This window comes from Dromiciops gliroides, chromosome 1 (genome assembly GCF_019393635.1).
Source record: "Dromiciops gliroides isolate mDroGli1 chromosome 1, mDroGli1.pri, whole genome shotgun sequence".
NCBI classification, from domain to species: Eukaryota; Metazoa; Chordata; class Mammalia; order Microbiotheria; family Microbiotheriidae; genus Dromiciops; species Dromiciops gliroides.
In genome coordinates, this window is record NC_057861.1 from 537,585,899 (window position 1) to 537,607,008 (window position 21,110).

General features: G+C 40.8%; 1 protein-coding gene across 1 annotated transcript in view; it reads left to right on the forward strand.

Annotated features, from left to right (window-relative positions):
* PDGFA (platelet derived growth factor subunit A) overlaps positions 1-17,474 on the forward strand; it is a 38,991-nt gene extending 21,517 nt beyond the window's left edge. Inside the window, exons 5-6 of the mRNA XM_043979608.1 lie at positions 12,956-13,082; positions 14,886-17,474. Coding sequence (XP_043835543.1) covers positions 12,956-13,082; positions 14,886-14,896 — 138 coding nt within the window. The 3' untranslated portion in view covers positions 14,897-17,474. The remainder of the gene's footprint in view (positions 1-12,955; positions 13,083-14,885) is intronic.
* The last annotated feature ends 3,636 nt before the right edge of the window (positions 17,475-21,110 follow it).

The following is a 21,110-nucleotide window of genomic DNA, read 5'->3' on the forward strand; positions in this document are numbered from 1 at the left end:
TTACTTTCTAGACCTAGGGTTTTGGTCCATATTTTTTTTTTTTTGGTGAGGCAACTGGGGCTAAGTAACTTGCCCAGGGTCACATAGCTTTAAAGTGTCAAGCATCTGAGGCAGGATTTGAACTCAGGTCCTCCTGACTCCAGGGCCGGTGCTCCATCCACTGTGCCACCTAGCTGCCCTGGTCCATTTTTGTTAACATGTATCCAGCATGATTTCCCATGAGTTAATAGAAAGAGCACAAAACTAAAAATTAAAAGGTCTCTTTTCTTTGCTATGAGGTGCGATTTGTCCTAGATAAGTCAATACAGCCTTCATTTCTTCTTGGCTTTTTGGTTTGGGACTTTCCATCATCCCAGATGCAAGGGCTTGATCCGACAGCCATTTTCTTCAATTCTTCCTAAGCAAATGCCCCAGGGCACTGGTGCCTCCTTGCTCACCCTCTTTAGCCCCATCCAGAACTGCCACCCACCCAATACTAAACAGGACCTTCTGAAGAAAACATCCGGCCCCTAAACACTCATGAGTGTTCACAGAGAGAGGGACAAGAGGTCAGCAGGGAACAGGATACTTATTGTAGAGGCTGCATATTGGTTATTTCTATTAGTCTTCCCCGGCTAGTATCACACCAGAGCTCATTACACAGACTCCATATTGATTCACTACAATGCATTGTTTTAGGGATTTCATTCAGCCTCTTTCTTGAAGTTCCATATTTAGAACCGAATTCCTTTTTCTTGGCCAACCCTACCCAGGGGTCATAGGGAAGGTGCTAGGGAAGTGATGGTTAAGAGCATGGATATGGGCTATTCCTGGAAAGCAGCTGAAGGTATGATCAGGTTTAGGCATTGTGTCTGATCTTTCCTCAATCTCCCTGCCCCCCTTTGGAAAATATTTCAAAAAACCATATTTGGTTTTTTGATTAAAATTCTAAGGGCCTTTAAGGGATACCCCCCACCCCTCCCACAGTGAGCTCATTGGCCTGTCAGTTCCCTAAGAACTTGTCACACTGGAAAAATGTCCAGGCATAAAGGTCAGTTCCCCCACATTACACAAGGGGCTAGGCCAAAACTTGCTTCCTTACAGTTTGTTGACATGGTGATTGTGGCTTTTAATCTTGATACCATCAGGAAGGCACCTGTGTCTAGGCCCTCATTCAGAAGGTGCCTCTGTTCACCCATTGACAGCTGATTCTCCTGTTTGGTAGGGGTGATGTTCAACATTTATTTATAGAATGTGGTACCAGAAAATGTGTTGCATCTCTTTCCCTGAAAGAGTCTTTGTTTTAGGCTTTCTTGATTTTCCATGACTGGGCTCTATTTAATAAGAGGGCTTGGCCAGTTCCCACTGCAGTCCAGGGGTGGAGTTGGCCACTGTGCCCACATCCTCTGACCCCCATCCATTTCTACCCCCTTGGAAAATCTTTTTATTTTATTCCCTTTTTCTTGGTCTTTGCTCAGTCTCTAGCTGCTGGGGTGACTGGCCGGTCAAGAATGGTGGAGCAGCTTGGTGGTGGTATAGTGAATAGAATATTGACTAGGGAGTGAGAATTAAATCCTTCCTCAGACATTCAGACCTTGGGCAAGTAACCCTTCTGAGTCTTAGTTTTCTCATCTCTAAAATGAGGATAATAGTATCACTTACCTCAGAGTTGTTGTAGGGATCAAATCAGATAGTATATGTAAGGAACTAAGAGTTTACCACCTGAATGTTGGATATAATGATGGGGATGATAATTGTCTTTTTGTTGCCGTCATCACTTCTTCAAGGAATCTCCAATGGCACCTAAAAGACAAAAGGATCTTTCTCCAAATTGAAGTTGACTTCCCCCACTTGTGGGTAGATTAGGAACTAGCTGTATCTATGTCATACCTATTTTGGCCAGATTATTTTGAGTCCCAACTGCCATATCTTGCAGCTCCTAAGAAGGGAAGTGACTTGCTCCAGATTACACATCTCCATGACAGAGCAGGGCCTCTGTCTCTCCAATAAATGGAGGCTTTGGACTCAAATGATCTCTGTCATCTTAGACTTTATTAGACTTGATTCTTCACCATACAGCTTATCTACATTGGCCTGCCTCCTTGTGCTTTCTTGAATGACATTCCATTTCCCATGGTTCACTTTGCACTGACTATCCCAAGCTTGGAATGCTCTGCTCCTTCATTTAGCTCTGCCTTTTGGTTTTCTTGGCTATCTCCAAGACTTGGCTCAAATCCTACCTTCTTTAGCAATTCTTCCTACTTTCTCCACCTGCTCATATCTTCCTTTCTCAGATTACCTGCTAAATAGTCTATAATCATAGTGGTAGCTAGGTGATGCAGCAGATAGAGTACTAGGCCTGGAGTCTCATCTTTCCGAATTCAAATTTGGCTTCAGACACTTTCTAGCTGTGTGACCTTGGGTAAGTCACTTCACCCTGTTTGCCTCAGTTTCCTCATCTGTAAAATGAGCTGGAGAGGGAGCGGGTAGGTGGCGCAGTGGATAAAGCACCGGCCCTGGATTCAGGAGTTCCTGAGTTCAAATCCGGCCTCAGACACTTGACACTTACTAGCTGTGTGACCTTGGGCAAGTCACTTAACCCCCACTGCCCCGCCAAAAAAAAAAAAAATGAGCTGGAGAAGGAAATGGCAAACCACTTTAGTATCTCTGCCAAGAAAACCCCAAATGGGGTCACAAAGAGTCAGACACGACTGAAAAGTGAATGAAAAATAAACAGCAAGAAATCTAATCATGTGTATACATAGCATAGTTACTTATAGGTTATCCTCCTCTTAGAATATGAATTCCTTGATGCAAAGGACTGATTTTTTTCCTCTGTTTCCCTAGTGCTTAGCACAATAGCCTAGCACATAGTAAGCACTTTATAAGTGCTTGTTGACTGATTTACAGACTGATTTTGATCTTTCCCCTAATCCTTCCAAGTAGGGATCAGTTGCTGACAGAATGAACTGAGCTTTGGAAGTGTTTGTTGACCATGTACTTGTTCTTCCTACCCAGGCATTTGTTGCTGGGGTAGCCTGAGAATATTGTCCCCTTAATTGGCCTGTTGTAAAGATAATGCTACCGAATTCCTCTGTGCCATAAAGGCTGTTGGGTGGGCAAGTGTGGTGGTTAGGATCTAAAAACAGTTTGGTGACACTCCTTTCCCTCCGACCTTGTTCCTCTACTGACCAGAGCTATCTGTTCAGCTAGATCAGCTAAGAGTGACTCAAGGGGCAGAGGGCAGAGAACTGGGTGGAAGGGAGGAAGCCGAGTTTGTGCTTAGATTATTAGTTGACCCAGAATTCCAGATCAAAATTACTTTCAGAGAAAATTGAGCCTAAATGTTCTTTCCCTCCCCTCAATCCTCCCATTTTATAGATGAGGAAACTGAAATCCAAAGAGGAGAAATGATTTGCCTATATCCTAGGTAATACAGGTAGATAGTGTAGATCTAGGACTATAGTTCAGTTATCCTGGGTCCTAGTTCAGTGTTTTCCACCCCACATTACCCTGTTAGCACAAGAAAAATGATCTTAGTTCAACTCTTATCCTCTGACCGCCATCACCCTTATTTCCTTCCTCCCTCCGTCCCTCCATCCCTCCCTCCCCTTCCTTCCTTCCTTCACAAGGTTTTAGTGACTTGTCCATGGTCACTAAATAGTGTTCGATGCCTGATTTGAACTAAGGTCCTCCTGATTCCAGGACTGGTGCTCCATGCACTGCACCATGTAGCTGCCCCCATCACCCTTATTTCTGACCATAATCCTCTCATTGAGGATCATCAGATCACAGATTTAAAGTTGGAAGGGACTTATGATGGTCAATTTTGCAGCCAAGGACACTTGGAGCCCACAGTTAAATGCATTGTCTTTAGTGCCAACAGATGAAGAATTTGAACCCAGGTCCTCTGACTTCAGTGCTAGCACTTTTGCCACCTGACTATGTGGGCTCCCATCTATGGCTTGCTTCTTAAGAAGAGCTGAGCCTTGAGTTTGGGGAATATTCACTGTAAACATGCCTCTCTTTAGCATCTACTTAGAAATGAATGAGAAAGCATTTATTAAATGGTCACTGTGTCAAGTACTGTGATGAGGGCATCAACAGAAAAGTAAATTTAGGGGGCAGCTAGGTGGCATAGTGGATAGAGCACCAGCCCTGGATTCAGGAGGACCTGAGTTCAAATCCGGCCTCAGGCACTTGATACTTACTAGCTGTGTGATCCTGGGCAAGTCACTTAACCCTCATTGCCCTGCAAAAAAAAAATAGATTTAGTCCCTCTCCTTAAGCAGCTTTTATCTAAGGTGGGGGGGGGGGCCGAGGAGGGAAGACAACATTAAACAGAACAGTTGGGTTTGCAAAGTGGTGGGTAAGGTGAGTGGAGCCATTGGATGGTAGATTGACACTCCTTTTCCAGTAGTGATGGTAGTAATGATTTGATTGTGGTTCTGGGATTTGTAAAAGAGGGTTTGGTGCAGAGAATACTACATGCTTTAAGTGGAGGGAGTGTGACTGGTATAAGGGTAGGCAGGCTGGTCACCAACATAAAGTGGGCCATTCAAGATGTGTCTCAGAACAGGAGCTCTGATGTGGAAAGATTAGGCCTTCAGGGTTCGTTTTCTGGTCTAAGAGAAGTGCTTAGAAGATGCCCAAATTTTCATTGAAATCCATTCAGAATTATGTATCTATAGTATATGGCTGGTATAAAAGAGCTATAGACCTTCATTAGTGTGCCATAAGCAATCAGGAAATCAACACACCAATAAAACTCAGCAGAGCCTCTCACTGTGGTCTCTTAGTGACCATTGCATAGCCTTTCAGGTTGACAAGGATGGATGTTTAGATAAAAGTTTATAAATTAATGACCCTGCCACCCAAATGTGCTTGATAGGTCTCTTGCCCTTTGGGAGGAGTAAGGGACAGATAGCTAAGTTCAATACTCTTGCTCACATTTAGAGGCTTCTGAAAGCATGGGGTCCCAGCGAAATGACTGGTTCCCCAAGATGTCTCTACCACTTGGTGCATACCAGGAACATAATTAGCGCTAAATGCATAATAAACTTGGTAATAAAGGCCAGTATTGGACTGAGTGATAAACATTATATATTTAGAATTTTTAGGTCTAAAGAACAGTCTCTACTGTGGATACTTTGGTCTCTCTCCATTTTGGGGTGGGTGTCCAGTTCTCAAATTTTTTTTTGGTTAGGCAGTTGGGGTTAAGTGACTTGCCCAGGGTCACACAGCTAGTGTTAAGTGTCTGAGGCCTGATTCGAACTCAGGTACTCCTGAATCCAGGACCCGGGCTCTATCCACTGCGCCATCTAGCTGCCCCCGTTCTCAATAAAAGCTCCCAGAAAAATAGCAGTTTTTCTTCAATGAGTTTTTGATGGTTTTCCCCCAGTACCTCCCCCCCCCCCCTTCCAAGACCTGTATAACATAAAGCTTGCAGTTGTTTACTATCAGTTCCAAAGCTGTAAACCAATGAATCTTTTGACAGGGCCCTGGAATCAGAATTAACCTGAGGTTTTGATGAACAAGCACTTTTCAACCCCGTAATTATGGAGATAGTGTAGGTGGGAGGGTGTGGGAGTATGGAATTTAGGCAAGAAATGGTAATGGAGTATGTATTGGAGGTATGAATATTTTGAACATCATACACAAATTAGAACTTTTACAACATGAAGACTCTTTAGAACCAGAATCTTGGAGTTTAACCAGCTGAACTAGTGAGGGCCTGAATAAGGAAGGGACTTTAATCCAAAGGCATGTACTTGGTTCATTGTTGGCGTACCTCTTACATTGAGCAGTTCTGATGAAAAAGAACATTTCAGCCTAATTTTAAAATCAGTTTCTTGGACAGAGATGGGTATAAATAAAATACCACCCAAATGATACAGAACCTCATGAAAAAAGAATGTGGGGTATGTATGACAGGTAGGGCTCCTCTTTACTGGCAGATGGCTCTAAGGTACCTTGTGGGGAGGGTTTTTGACTTGAGGACCCAGAAATTGGATGTTGGATGTTCCTAAACAAGTCAGGTATAAGGATATGAATTCTAGAATGCTAAAAAGGACCTTTTGTGACCCTTGGGGTCCAACGCTTTTGCTTGACAGGTAAGAAACCTGTTCATAGGTGAAGTGACTTGGCCTCAGTATCAGTAGGATAATTAGTGGAAATACAAAGGCAAGGATACAGCTGATTTGATTCTTGAAACACGGATATCATAAGTACTGGAATGAAAATGATCTAGAAAACCTTTTGTCCTTGAATTTAGTATGTATTGCCCACTTTTGGGAGTGAAGAAAGATGTTGAGTTGACTCCAGAGAACAGTTGTGATCTGAGCTCGTCCAGCTTGGGAAATCCAGTGTTTTCAATGCCACCTCAAACCCTGTTTTTCAAATATGTTACTAGGCAGAAGAAGATTTTTAAAACTTTAATTTCTTGTCTTGCTTGGTTAGACCAATATGCAGTCTTGTGGGCTCCTTGCATAAACATATCAAGTATTGGGGGTCTTTATTGTGTTTTTTAAATGGGACCTAGGAGAATTTGATTTCTTAAATCAGCAGTGTCAAATTCAAATAGAAAGTGGGGGTGGGTGGGGAGAAGAGGATCTGCTGGCACATTTTGACCACATATTAACATAGTCTCTATTGTATTTTTTCTTTTGTTAACTATTTTTTAAGTGAGGCAGTTGGGGTTAAGTGACTTGCACAGGGTCACACAGCTAGTAAGTGTTAAGTGGTAAGTGTCTGAGGCCTGATTTGAACTGAATCCAGAGCTGGTGCTTTATCCATTGCGCCATCTAGCTGCCCCTATTGACCCATTTTCAAGTCTTGCCCATCATGCCTTTGGGGAGGGTGTGTGTATGTGTATGTGTATGTGTGTATGTAGTAGAATCAGATGCTTAGAAAAGAGATGGCAACATTGCTTTGACCCATTGCTGACCTTCCAGCAAAGTGTTCTTCAGTGATCCAGTTGATTCTAAATCTTTTCATGGAAATCTAACAGTCTTGGAAATTGTTTCTAACTTGGGCACTGCGGCTTCTCAGTCTTGAATGTATGTGGCACATTGGGTTGCAGGGTAAAAGGAGTAGCATGGCCTTAATAAAATAGGCAGTGATGGGGAGAGCTGGGTCCCCAAAGCTTCCCTTAACAGGTTCAGCAAGTTTGTATGGGGTGAGGGAAGTTGTGCTCATAATTGAATGGAGTATGGTGCCTGAGCCTTGTGGCTGTGAAGGAAAGGGGAACCCCCCCCCCATACCCAATGACAGGAATATTAGGCATTCACAGGGCCAATAGGAGAAAATTGATATTTATTTGGAAATTGAAAAGATTCTGATCAGAGAAAACGACCCTTTTTTTGATTTTTTTCATTGGTTTCTGCTATTAAAAAAATTGCAGCCCTTCAGTTTTTAAAAATCTTATTTTTATTGATCTCTTGCTTTTACATATCTTACTTCTTCTATGTTCTCCCATCCCCCAACTAGACACATCCCTTGTAACAAAGATTAAGAAAAAGCAGTTCTGAAGGTGTATGCGATATTCTTGACACATTGTCCCTCCTCTTCAATGAGTTGGGGTTGGTACATTTTCTCAACTCTTCTCCAGGGTCAATTTACAATGTTGTAGTCACTGTGTTTCTTTCTTTTTCATTTTTTGTATTTCTTTTCTTTTTTGCTACTTGGGCTTTTCACAATGTAGCCACTGTATATTTTTCTGCTTATTCACAGTGTAGACATTGTATATTATAATCAATGTGTTTATTATTCTGTGTATTATACAATGTATATATTCTCCCTCTGCATCATTTATGTTCATTCTATGCTTCTTCAAACTACAACATTCAAGTTCATTATTGTGATTAATATTTTTCATTTGTTAGAATTGTGCTGATGTGACAAGGGTCATGATGCCGAGCATCTTGATTTTTCCTTTCCTAATCATCCAGGAGTGTCCTAGATCCATTTTTATTTGGCTAGCAGATTGTTAAATTTTCAGTGTCAGTATTTTACACCTTGGAAAATTGGTGCATGCTAGCTACATAGAGATCAGGGCTTGATTTATGATTTTCTTGATCATCTAGAATTAAGGAAGTGATGGAGAAAATGTAATTTAACCTTAAAAGAGTGCTCTGCACATATAGATGTAGATGTAGATATAGATATGTATATAGGAGAGCTAGATATTGACTTGAAGTTTACCAGCACACACTCTAGGCCACCCTTCTCATCTTTTTTTTTTTTTTTTGTGTGAGGTAATTCTTTTGTTTTTGTTTGGGTTTTGTGGGGCAATTGGGGTTAAGTGACTTGCCCAGGATCACACAGCTAGTTAAGTGTCTGAGCTCATATTTGAACTCAGGACCTCCTGACTCCAGGGCCAGTGTTTTATCCACACTAGCTGAGGCCTGATTTGAACTCTAGCTGCCCCACACCCTTCTCATCTTAAAGATGAAAAGAACAATCTAAGAAATGATTCGCCTGAGGACACATAGGTAATAAGTGGCACAAGCAGGATTTGCATCTAGACTCCATTCTGACATTCCCCATTCTGACTCCAAATCTAATATTCTTTCCACTATACCACACTCATCTTGGTGTTAAAACAGGGGTACTAGTATAGAAAATATAGGTAGTTTAACAAGAGTAGACTGTTTGATGAGATAGGAAGTTCGCTGTCACTGTACACTGCACATTGTCCCATTAGACTGTGAGAGCCTTGGGCAGTCACTTTTGCCCTTTCTTTGTAACCCCAGTTCTTAGCACAGTGTCTGTCACATTATATTTAGTTGTGTCCAACTTTTGGTGATCCCATTTGGGTTTTCTTGGCAAAGATACTGGAAGTGGTGTTTGTCATTTCCTTCTCCAGTTCATTTTACAGATGAGGAAACTAAGGCAAAAACAAGAGTCAACACAGTGTCTGAGGCTAGATTGGAACTCAAGATGAATCTTCCTGACTCATTCGTCTTGCTGGCACTCTATCCACTGTGCCATCTAGCTGCTCAGGCTACTGCATAGTAGGTGCTTAATGCTGGTTGACTGGCCTTTTTTTTTTGGTGAGGCAATTGGGGTTAAGTGACTTGCCCAGGGTCACAGCTAGTGTCAAGTGTCTGAGGCTGGATTTGAACTCAGGTCCTCTTGGATCCAGAGCCAGTACTCTATCCACTGCACCACCTAGCTGCCCCATGACTGGTCTTTTTACTGGAAATGTTCATGCAGAGGCCATAGGATTACTTGGTGACCACAATGTAGGGCAGAAGTGGCAGCCACTTCTGAATATACACACTCCTTTTCATCTTTTCCCAGTGAGCCTTTCCCAATAACAAAAGGAAGTATACAGTTAAGTGTCAACACAGCAGCCAACGGAATGGGTATGAAATAGAAAACACTTGTTTGTAACCAGCAGGGAAGACCAGCAAAATGGAAGGAAGCATCTTCTTGAAGGTAGTTTCCCAAATACCTTATTTAACATCTCTGTGACTTACATATCATGCCACATTATTTTCATTTAAATGAGTCAGCCAATGAAAAGAACTAGGCTACTGCCCCACCTAGAAATGTTATTGTCCATGACCCATTCTTTCTTCAGTCCTTGTACCCTACAGAGACCATTTGGGTTAGCAGATAGAAGTACAACCTTAGTTTGAAAACAGAAGTTTGAGGTTGGATGGGAAGGAAGGAGTTTTCTTGCCATGCCTCTGCTCCCCTAATTTCTTTTGGGCCCAGGTTTCTAATCAAACCAATGAAGGACCAATGTTGGTGAGAAGTTGCAAGATCACTTGGGTAGAGCTTCCCAGGGAGGGAATCCAGCACAAATATAAATATGACACTAGAGAAGAATAACCTTATTGTTGGCTAGGGCAGCATGCCTTATGAGTGAGTGTCCATGTGAAAGTTTATTCTTAGAGAAATTTCATATAAAATGGGCTTGGTTGCCTCATAATTCCTGTCTCCAAAATAGGACACAAAACTACCACTCCCCAAACCTTTAGTTTAGGGTCATACCATGTTTGGTTATATTACATGGCTAAATACCTTTTCACATGTCTCCCTCAAAAGCCCTTTGCACCACCTCTGAGTTAACGATTAATATAGCATATGTATGTTTCCTTCATGGACATCTTGATGTTACAGTGAAATCTTGTTCTAGCTTTGCTTGCATGTACATAGTGTAGTAGATAGTCTTGGTTATCTGGGTGATTCCAATTCCAAATGACTGCTTTAAATTATTTGTATAATGTAAATTATTGTGTTCATTTTCTGTTGACCTCTTCAGAAACAACTTTTTCTTTGAACGAAAAAACTAAGCATCAGTTTTTCCTAATAAAGAAGGTGGGGGAAGGTTCCACAGAAAGTATTTGGAGAAATTGGGAATTTTCATTTTCCATTTTCCATTTACTTGTTCTTTTGATCCACAAGATGAGTATTGTTCATTAGACTCAGATTTAGTCATTCAATAAATAATACTGTTTCAGTAAACAGTGCTGAGGATACAAAGAAAGGGGAAAAGACAAACCCTGAAACAAGTAGAAACAAGTTATATACAGGATAAATTGGAGATGGTCAACTGAGGAAAGGTGCTAGACTCGAGGGATTGGGAAAGGCTTCCTGTACAAGATGGCATTTTATTTGGGACTTGAAAGAAGTCAGGGAAGGAAGCCAGGAGGAAGAGATGAATAGAGAGGGCATTTGAGGTGTGAGGGGCTGCCAGTGAAAATTGGGAAATCAAGTAGAATGCTGTTCTGAGGAACAGCAAGGAGGCTGTGCCACTGGATCAGAGAGTACATAGGGTATTTGAGAAGATATAAGAATACTCAAAAGGTGGGGAATGGCAGTTATGAAGAGCTTTGAATGCCAAATAAGGAATTTTATATTTGTTCCTGGAGGTGATAGGAAGCCACTGGAATTTATTGAGGGGGAGGAGGTGGACAGGAAGGGGTTAGGTGTGACATGGTTAGACCTGTACTTTATGAGGATGATGTTGGTCGATTTGTGGGAGAGACTTGTGGCAGACACCCAGCAGTCCAAGCAGGAGCTGATGAAGACCTGTATCAGGGTGGTGGTAGCAATGTCAGATTAGAAAAATAGGGTACATTTGAGATGTTTTTTTGAAGGCAAAATCTGATAGGCCTTGGTGTGGCAGATTGAATATGGAGGGGTAAGAGAGATGGAAGAATAGAGGGTGACACCTAAGTTTCGAACCTGGGCTGCTGGGAGAATGAATGGCAGTACCTTTGAATAGTAATTAGGAAGTTTAAGAGGAGGGGTAGATTTTGTAGGGGAAAGATAATGTTTAATATTTAAGTCCATGGAACATCCAGTTTATCTAATAGAGGTTCTCTCATTTCTGTCTGCCTTACTCATTTTAGAATGGTGTACAAGTTTGGAATGAGCATATCCATAAGGAACAGGAGATAGGCCTAGCTGAAGAAGGTTTTATTATGCTACGATAGGAGTTTCCAGTTGGCAACTGTATATCTGTCTAGTTCAGAGAATTGTTTTTTAAAGAATTGTTTTTTAAAACATGATGGACCCTTTTGGCCATTGAAGCCTTTGGACTCCTGATTTTTTAAATGCATAAAATATAGGATTACAGAGGAAACCATATACACATACCACACACAATTTTTTTTTTTCTTACTCAAGTTCATAGACTCCCTGGAATTTATCCATGGACACCAGGTTAAGAATGTAGAGGGAAATATGGTTAGGTTAGCATAAGGAGGGGGCCCAGTAGAGGTTTTGAATGTCATACTGAGGGGACTTCAGTGCCCTTAATTTTTCATCTGAAAGATAATGATCTCACAGATGGCTTGGAATTACCCTTGAATGAGGAAGTACTTTGCCAGATAGCAAGTGCTCTCCAGAAGTTCATTTAGCTCCATCTTGGTGCCTGGTTTTCCCAGCCTGTGAATCCGACTGCTTTAGGACAATTTCAACATTGCACCAAGACAAGTGGACTCTGTTTAAAAGCCCAGGAGAGTAAGATGGTTGAATTGTTTGGCATTTGGCCCATGATCTATGATCGTGCCAATATGATTTTTATCCCACAACTCCCCAAAGTCTTGCACTGAATTTTTTTGTACCTCAACTTCTTTGGGACAAAGAATTTATTTTAGCACTGTCCCTGAAGGGTAGTAGGAATCTTGAATGTTTTATTTCCATTTCCAGCTGCCACTTGGGTCCAATTAAGCTGATTGATTCATTCAGAACCTTCCATGGAGTTATCTCGTCTAAAGATAGAGAATCTCAGTTTGGGGTGGGTGTTAACTCAATGCACACCCCAGATCTTAGAACCAAGGCCCTGTCTGTTCTGTGTGGATGTTTTAGTCCTCTTGGGAACTGATTTCATCAGGCTGGGATTATGTGCCAGGGTCTTTGGCCTAAATTTCTGAAAACAAGCTGCAGGGGAATGTTGGGAAAACTGAAATCCTGATTTTTTTTTTTTTCTGTGTAGGTTATTTGGCCAGGTCAGCAAATCCTAATGTACTAACATTCTTAGTTATTTTCATTGGCTGACTCATTTAAATGAAAATAATATGGCATGATATGAAAGTCACAGATGTTAAATAATATATTGGGAACTACCCTCAAGAAGATGCTTCCTTCCATTTTGCTGGTTTTCCCTGCTGGTTACAAACAAGCGTTTTCTATTCTGTTGTCTCTTTTTCTTAAAACATGATGAACCCAACTAGATCTCAAATATTTATCACAATTAGAATATTTTTGGTCTTGATTTATCTTTTCAAAGTGGTGGTGATTTTGCTGGAAGGCAGGTAGGTTCTTTGGAAGCCGGTTGGATTTCATTTGGAAGTGAATGAAATTGGTTCTTCAGGAGAAATGGGTTCTGATGCTCCATAGCTAGCTAGCTCTGCAATCTTACTGAAAAACCGACTCTTCATTATTTTTCAGTATGTGATTACTGAACATTAGAAGCACCAATGTGGGTCTCACTGGTATTTGCTTTTTTATTTTACAGGTGGCAAAAGTGGAATATATTAGGAAAAAACCAAAATTAAAAGAAGTTCTGGTGAGGTTAGAAGAACATTTGGAGTGCACCTGTATGTCATCAAATTCTAATTCAGATTATCGCGAAGAAGAAACTGGTAAGTGTCTACTTTTTTGATGTGGGTGCCTTTCACATCTTTGGGGGGTAGGACCTGGGGAATGTAGGGGTGATTGAGCAAAATTGTTAGGCTGCTTGGTAGAATGATGGAATTAAGGGTGGCATATCCATCTGAGCATTTATATACCAGGTATGTTTTAATATCAAGATTAACTCATGGAGAATTTGGAATTGAAGATTATTTGTGGTGGAGGGGTGAGGGTATGAGAGTAGAGTGGGGGGCAGGAAGTTATAGTCTTATTCAGGCTACAGCTGAAGATATGGCTGAAACCTGATTGGAATGAGGGTTTGAGGTAGAAAAGTTTTTTTTTTTCTTTTAATGGAAGTGAGCTTTTCAGGATAAGAGGGCAAGGATGAAGGGGGTATTTTTTAAGTTTAGGCTCCCAAACTCAATCAGCTGGAAACTAGAAACTAGAATCTTTGCTTACAAAGTAGCATGGTTTTATAATATACTCCTAAAGTCAGCTTTAAAAAATAGAATACAAGGAAGTACCTTAATGTAAAAGATTATCAAAGTTTTCTTTCAGAAAGATAAACATCTCAAGTATTTATTACTTCAGTTTGCAAGCAAACAGCATTCCCTTAGGGCCTTTCACCCTCCTTGCCCTTATGTTAACAGGAAGGCCTAGGGAAACAGGTAAAAAACGGAAAAGAAAAAAGTTAAAACCGACCTAAAGCCCACTGGAGCTATTTGATAATCAGGTAGGACCTGAAAACTGGATATGCTGTAATCCCACAAACAATGGACAACTCAATCAAACTCTTTATCACAGCAACTGAATCACTCTTCCAATCTTGACACTTGCTACCTCAAAGCTGCAAAGAGATTAGATATGATTGGCTCTAATCATTCTACCCTGCTGGTGTTTTCCCTTTAAGCTACTTGGAACCATTGGCCCTTCCATTCCTCAAACTCTGCCTTTCTTGGCCTTTGTAAAGGCCCTAATTAATACTTGAGCTTCTGTGATCTGAAGTATCATTCCTCTGGCTTTTGTTTTCTCTGTTTTACTGATTTGGAGGGTCAAAGCATCCTATAACAATGCATGAATGTACTGCAAGATTGAAAATGGTTTCTGTTTCAAGGGATTGGACTAAGTTGAATATCTGGAAAATATCTCATTTTTAGACCTGGGAAGGATTTCCACACGTACTTTGGCCTACTTTAGAAAAGGGACCCTTGGATTTAATACTCTAAATCAGAGAATCCTAGAGTAAGAAAGGAGCTTGAAATATTTTACAACCCCCTTCCCCTATCCCATGGCAAATTATTGAACAACCCTCCTTGACAATGGTTGTCTCATTGAAGACAACTAGACATGACATGATTTCCCTTCTATAATTCTAATTGGAGTTAGGGATGGGATGAGGAGCGTATAAAACAAGGAGCTTTTGAAACCTGTGAAGTAGGATAGCGTCTTCATGAATCCTTAGTTATAGTGTATCTTAAAACTCCAAGGGACTTTGGAGATCATGCCAGTTTTGCTACCATAAAAGATACTGCACCAAGTAAAATGGCTGCCATGGATAAAGTTCATATAGTGATAGAGTTGGGATGTGAGTCCAGATCTCCTTATTCTGACTCTAGAATTTTTTTTTAAAACTACTTAGATAATTTGGCTTTTCAATTGTATACATTTTAGGAAGCTGCTAAATCCTATTAACCAACTTTCTATGCTATTTTAATTGGGCTAATTGTTTCATTTATAATGTCTTTTGATTGGTTTAGAAATGACAAGACTCATAAGATCACAAAGTTATTGTATCCTTTTTTCTTTTCCAACAGATGTGAGGTGAAAATAAGCTAGAAAACCTTCTCTGGGACATGGATGTACATGGTTTGTTACATTCCTGAACCTTCTATGTATGGTGCTTCATTGACAGTATACTCTACTTGTTCTCCTGTGAAAAACTCTGAAAGAACACTTGATGAGAACAAAGAGACAATGTACATTTGTTTAATGTGACATCAAAGCAAGTATTGTAGCACTCGGTGAAACAATAAGAAGCTTCCTTGTCCGAAAAAAAAGAAAAAAAAAGAAAAAACTACACAAAAACCCATACAAAAAAATAATAAAAGGTTGACTGAATGGATGAGACCCAAAAGTCCTACAAAAATGTGACAAAAATCTAAATGAACAGTGGATTTCTGTCAAGAGTGGTCAAAGGTGCTTTTTGTCAAGAAATAGGCCTGTTTTCTTGATGAAGATGGATGGACACTGATGGACTACAGGCACACACACAAAATGAAAACAACCAGGAATGTATCCAATGCCACGCGAACACTATAGACACAATACATCCTCGCTCCGTAGTGTTTTAAGTCTATACAAAAACTTTTTGAGAGCCTTAAGTGGATTTTTTTTACACCATAAAGTGATTATTAAGCTTTTCTTTTTATTCTTTGCCTAGCTTTTTTTTTTTAAAATCTGTTGGACTCCATTTACCAATAACACATGAAAAAGGCTGCTGTAACACTAAGGCAGTGTGATGGTATTTCTTCTAGCAGGATGCAAACTAATGAGATGTATTAAAATAAACATGGTATACCTACCTATGCATAATTTTCTAAATGTTTCTGGGTTTATATTTTTCTCCTTCCCCTTTCCTTTTTAATTTAAGCCATTTCAGTAAAATAATGTGCGTAAACCAATCATAGAAACATCCATGCCAAATTCTCCCTTCCAGGCTTTTGTCAGTTGGTGACTAGTCAGTGATATCTATGTTAGCAATTTGCCATTCTTTTTACAATATATGAGATAGAAAGTTAACTTTTGACATGTTTGGCTGGGTGAAAATGTACAACTTCTTCTTGTATCTGTATTGTACAATGTTGTCACAGCAGAGAAGTGGACCTGCTGCCAATATTTGAACAGAACTTTAAAATTCTTTATTTTTGGTAAGATGTTATGCTTTGCGTGTATTCAACAGAAAATGTGTTTTTTGTAAAGGTGAAGTTTGTATTTTTATCTAAAATTAACAGTTTTATATACCTGAGAAATCCTGCTATGTTTTCTTGAAACCATCCCTTTCCCCCCTCCCTCTAAGACCCTCAACCCACAACAAAACAAAAAACCAACAACACCCCCAACAACATTTTATGGTCATATTTTTCTAGTAGAATAGCCCAACCAACTTCAAATTCTGTCTTAAACCCAGCTTGCTTTGCAGTAGAAGGCTGGTTGAGATGCATATGCTTCTTTAATTTACCAGTGGCCCATGGGGATTCTACTGGGTCCTCACTGGAGGGCTCAGCTAAACCCAGTTGGCTTCAGGCCCCACCCACTGCTTTGAAAATTAAAGAGGATGTGGTCATTTAAAAAATTCCAGAATCATTGGTCAGTTCAATTTGATGAAAGAAATTGGCCCAACTGTTCATTTATTGTCACACAGACCAAACATTTGGTTAGTTGACTGAGACTCAGTTGTCTATCTGATGCCAAAAGCCATTGGGAAGGAAAGTGAAAACTTTAGTCAGAGGGGTTATTTGGCTGAATTTAACTTAAGGGGGAAAAACATCCATGTTTGAATCAGGCTTGCTTGGAGGGTATAGGCAAAAGCCTGATTTTATTTTCCACTTTTCTTTGGTTTTATGGCTTTGGGTAGACATTGACAGTGAACTATTCTGAGTACCCTGGTGGCTGTTGGCTGCCTTATTTCTTCCCTCATCCCTCAAAGTAGGTTAAGTCATGTGGCCATTGCCCTTTTAATTTTGTTGATCACATTTCACATGAAATGTCTCCTAAAGAGATGGAAGCTTTCTATCTGTTGTATGTGTTAGTGAAGTAAAGGGTTTTTGTTTTTTAAAGAGGAACTTATAAAGTAGCATGTCTTTATGATAAGGCTTTCAGGCCTGAATGGAATGCCTCTGAATGTGAATGAACTGAAGCTTTGAGATGTAAACACTAAGATTGGGGTAGGATAGGGAAGGGGGGTGGGGGGAGGCTGAGGGGAACCAATGTTTGTAGCCTTTCAAATTTTGGGGAAAAGATTGAACCTGTTCCTGCCCTCTTTGGCACGATTTCAAGCAACAGAAAAGCAATTTTGGGAACAGGCTGTTAATGGCAGCATGAAGTCAGAATTTAGCCTTGCCTGGATGCGGGTCAGATGCCGGTAGGGGTGTGCTCTCTTCCCAGAGAGTGGAAACCTGAGTTTTGTTGGCCACCTGTGCTTACTCTCAGCTGGGTACCATTCACAATGCTATGCCCATGAATGTATATGTCTAAAGTTTTTTTTTTTTAATGTGTAAAAGTGTAATTTATATATTTATGTTTCAGTGAGATGCCAATAATATTGCTCATCTCTCTCTTTTTTTTTTTGCAAGCTATCTAATGAAAGAATTCATTTACCCATTAAAATCATGTAGCTGAAAAAGCATGGTGTGCTCTCCTCATAGGTTTTTTGGGAAAATGTTAGAAAAACAAAGAAAGGTGCTGAAGTAAACCAGGGTCCCACTTTGTGGGGACACCCTGTGGTTCCTTTGCTGTGGTGGGGAATTGGCTAGCTCCATGGTATATTTAGTTCCCGGAGAAAATGTAACCCAAGACAGGAATTTGACTGGTGCCACCATCAAGACTTTTATGTTTTCTAAGGGAGGAGAGCTACAGACTGAATGAAGGGTCCTGCGGTAGCCCTTTCAATGACAGAGTTGGAGTCGGTGGTTAATTTCATTACTGGCTCTTACAAGGAATTAGGGGATATGGTCTTTGTGTCCGAGCCCTGTGGTCCTGCGGTTGACATAAGCAAACATTGACCAGTCTTTGAATTGGCTACAGAGATGATGACTTAAAAATCAGTGTCATCTATGCTGTTGCTGCTTCCTTTTGTTAAGGTTTTGTCTGCATTCCCAGCATTCCTTTCTCACAGATCATTCCTTTGGAGAAGGCTTGCCTCTGCGTCTTAAGGCCTCTGTGTCTTAAGGGAGACTTTGATAATGGGAGAGGTGGCAAATAGAAAATAGCCTTAGGTCTGGGAGGAACTCCCACAGCCAAGGTTAAAAGTGGCCACTTTTTGAGAAAAGAGGAGGCAAGGGAATAGTGTGGGCTAAAACAGATTTTAGGGATATATAACCTTGCAAGAATTAGCCTTTCTGGTTATAGATCTTCTGGATTGTAAGTAATTTTAAAACGGTGGGGGTGTCACACTCATAGAAAGGATAGCCACTAAAACATCCATAAGAATACCCTCAGGCCACAAACTGACTTTGAAAACCACATATTAACATTATGTTCTATTGCATTTTAAGATGTATTTTGTTAAATATTTCTCAGCAGGCCACAATGCTGGTGTTTAAGGTTTACAAAAGCACTTAAGTTATGTCATTTGATCCTCACAACAACCCTGTGAGGTAAGTGCTATTATTATCCTCATTTTACCAGGTGTCTGAGGCAGGATTGAACTCAGATTTATGAGTTTAGTAGTGTTAGAGCCAGAATTTGAACCTAGGTCCTCTTTTTTTTGTGAGGCAATTGGGGTTAAGTGACTTTCCCAAGGTCACATAGCTAGTAAGTGTTAAGTGTCTGAGGTCGGATTTGAACTCAGGTACTCCTGACTTCAGGGCTGGTACTCTATCCACTGTGCCACCTAGCTGTCCCCCTAGGTCCTCTTTTAAAACCAGTGCTCTTTCCAAATCAAATCCAGCTTCCGACATTTACTAGCTGTGTGACCCTGGGTAAGTCACTTAATCCAGATTTCCTTTTAAAAAAAATTGAAAGGACAGTACAGGCAGGAGGCATTTGGTCTGGACCTGTGATTTTATTGGTGTGGGGAATTCTCATTGTGGAAATTTTCCTCTGAGAGGGAGCCTTTAGAAAGAAACATGTATACATATAGAGATATATGTGCATACATATACACAATACACATACATATATACTTGTGTGTACACACACATGTAAATACATATCTATGTCCATTTATGTATCTATCATCTATCCATCCATCCATCCATTCATCCATCCATCTATCTAGCTATCTACGTACATATACAAAAAAACCCCTTCTGATTTCATTGGTAACTTCAGCTCATTGTCTTAGAGAACTTTCTAGAGCACTGAAAAGTTAAGTTAGAGCATGCTAGTCTGTGTCAGAGATAAGACTCTGAACCCAGGATTTCCTAGCTCTGATGCCAGCTCTCTATCCAGTATGTCTTACTGCCTTTCATTCATATTCTCTCTCTCTCCTCCCTCTCCCTCCTCCCCCTTTCCCTCTCCTCCCTCCTCCCCCCTTCCCTCTCCTCCCTCTTCTTCCTCTCTCTCCCCACTCTCTCCCTCCCTCTCTCTCTCTCTCTCTCTCTCTGTCTCCCTCCCTCCCCCTCCCTCCCTCTCCCTCTCTCTCTCTCTCTCCCTGCCCCATCCCCTCTCTCTTTCCATGCAGAAGCTTCTGCCATGTCCTAGGCATTGTGTTAAGTTCTGGGGAGAGCGGTACAAAGAGAAAACTAAAGTAGTACCTGTCCTCGAGGAGACAACTCACACTCTCTCACACACAGAGCACAACTTAGACCTATATAGAGATATACAGAGCACACACAAGACAGATACGTCAGTGGCAGGGGTGGGGGTGGGGGGTTACTAGCAGCTGGGGGTAGCAGGAAAAGCTTCATGCAGAGGGGGCTCTTGAGCGGAGTGCTGAAGCCCTTGGGGGCAGCCATAGTTTCCCTCCATGGGGGACAGTCTGCAAAGACATGGAAACAGGCAATGGAGTATCATGTGGGAAGAACAGTCCAGAGGCTAATTTGGCTGGACCAAATAGTCTTAAGCAGGATGTGGCATGAATCTTCAGAGTTTTAATGAGATGAAATACTTTATATAGGTCTGCAATATTCTTGTACTCTTTGACTGTGTGGATCACAACAAAATGTGGCACATCCTCAAAGAGATGGGAATACCAGATCATCTTGTCTCCTAAGGAACCTGTCTGCAGGCCAAGAAGCAACAGTTAGAACCAAACATGGAACAACTGATTGATTGGTTTAAGATTGGAAAAGGAGTATGACAAGACTGTATATTGTCACCATACATATTTAATTTGTATGCAGTGTACATCATGCAAAATGCCGGGCTGGATGAATCAAAAGCCAGAAGTAAGGTTGCCAGGAGAAATACCAAGAATCTTAGATATGCAGATGATACTATTCTGATGGTAGAAAGCGAAAAGGAATTAAGAAGCCTCTTGATGAGGGTAAAAGAGGAGAGTATAAAATCTGGCTTGAAGCTTAACATAAAAAAATTATCTTGGCAACTGGTCCCATCACTTCCTGGCAAATAGAAGGAGAAGAAATGAAAGCAATGTCAGATTTTATATTCTTTTTTTTGTTGTTGTTGTTTGTTTGTTTTTGGTGGGGCAATGAGGGTTAAGTGACTTGCCCAGAGTCACACAGCTAGTGTTAAGTGTCTGAGGGTGGATTTGAACTCAGGTCCTCCTGAATCCAGGGCCAGTACTCTACTGCGCCACCTAGCTGCCCCTCCAGATTTCATATTCTTGAGCTCAAAGATCACTGCGGACAGTGTATGCAGCCATTAAATTTAAAGACTCTTGCTCCTTGGAAGGAAAGCTATGGAAAATCTGGACAGCATACTAAAAAGCAGAAACACCATCTTGCTGTCTGACAAAGGTCCATATAGTCAAAGCTATGGTTTTTCCAGTAGCAATGTATGGCTGTTAGGGTTTGACTATAAGGAAAGCTGAGCTCTGCAGAATCAATGCTTTTGAATTGTGGTGCCAGAGAAGGCTTTTGAGAGTCTTCTGGATAATGGGGAGATCAAATCAAGCAATACTTAACATACTTTTTTTTATTTTGGTGAGGCAATTGGGGTTAAGTGACTTGCCTAGGGTCACACAGCTAGTAAGTGTCAAGTGTCTGAGGCTGAATTTGAACTCAGGTACTTCTGACTCCAGGGCTGGTGCTCTAGCCACTGCGCCACCTAGCTTCCCCTAAGCAATACTTAAATAAATGAATTCTGTCTTTTCACTGGAAGGTGAAATATTGATGCTGAAGTTTAAATACTTTGAC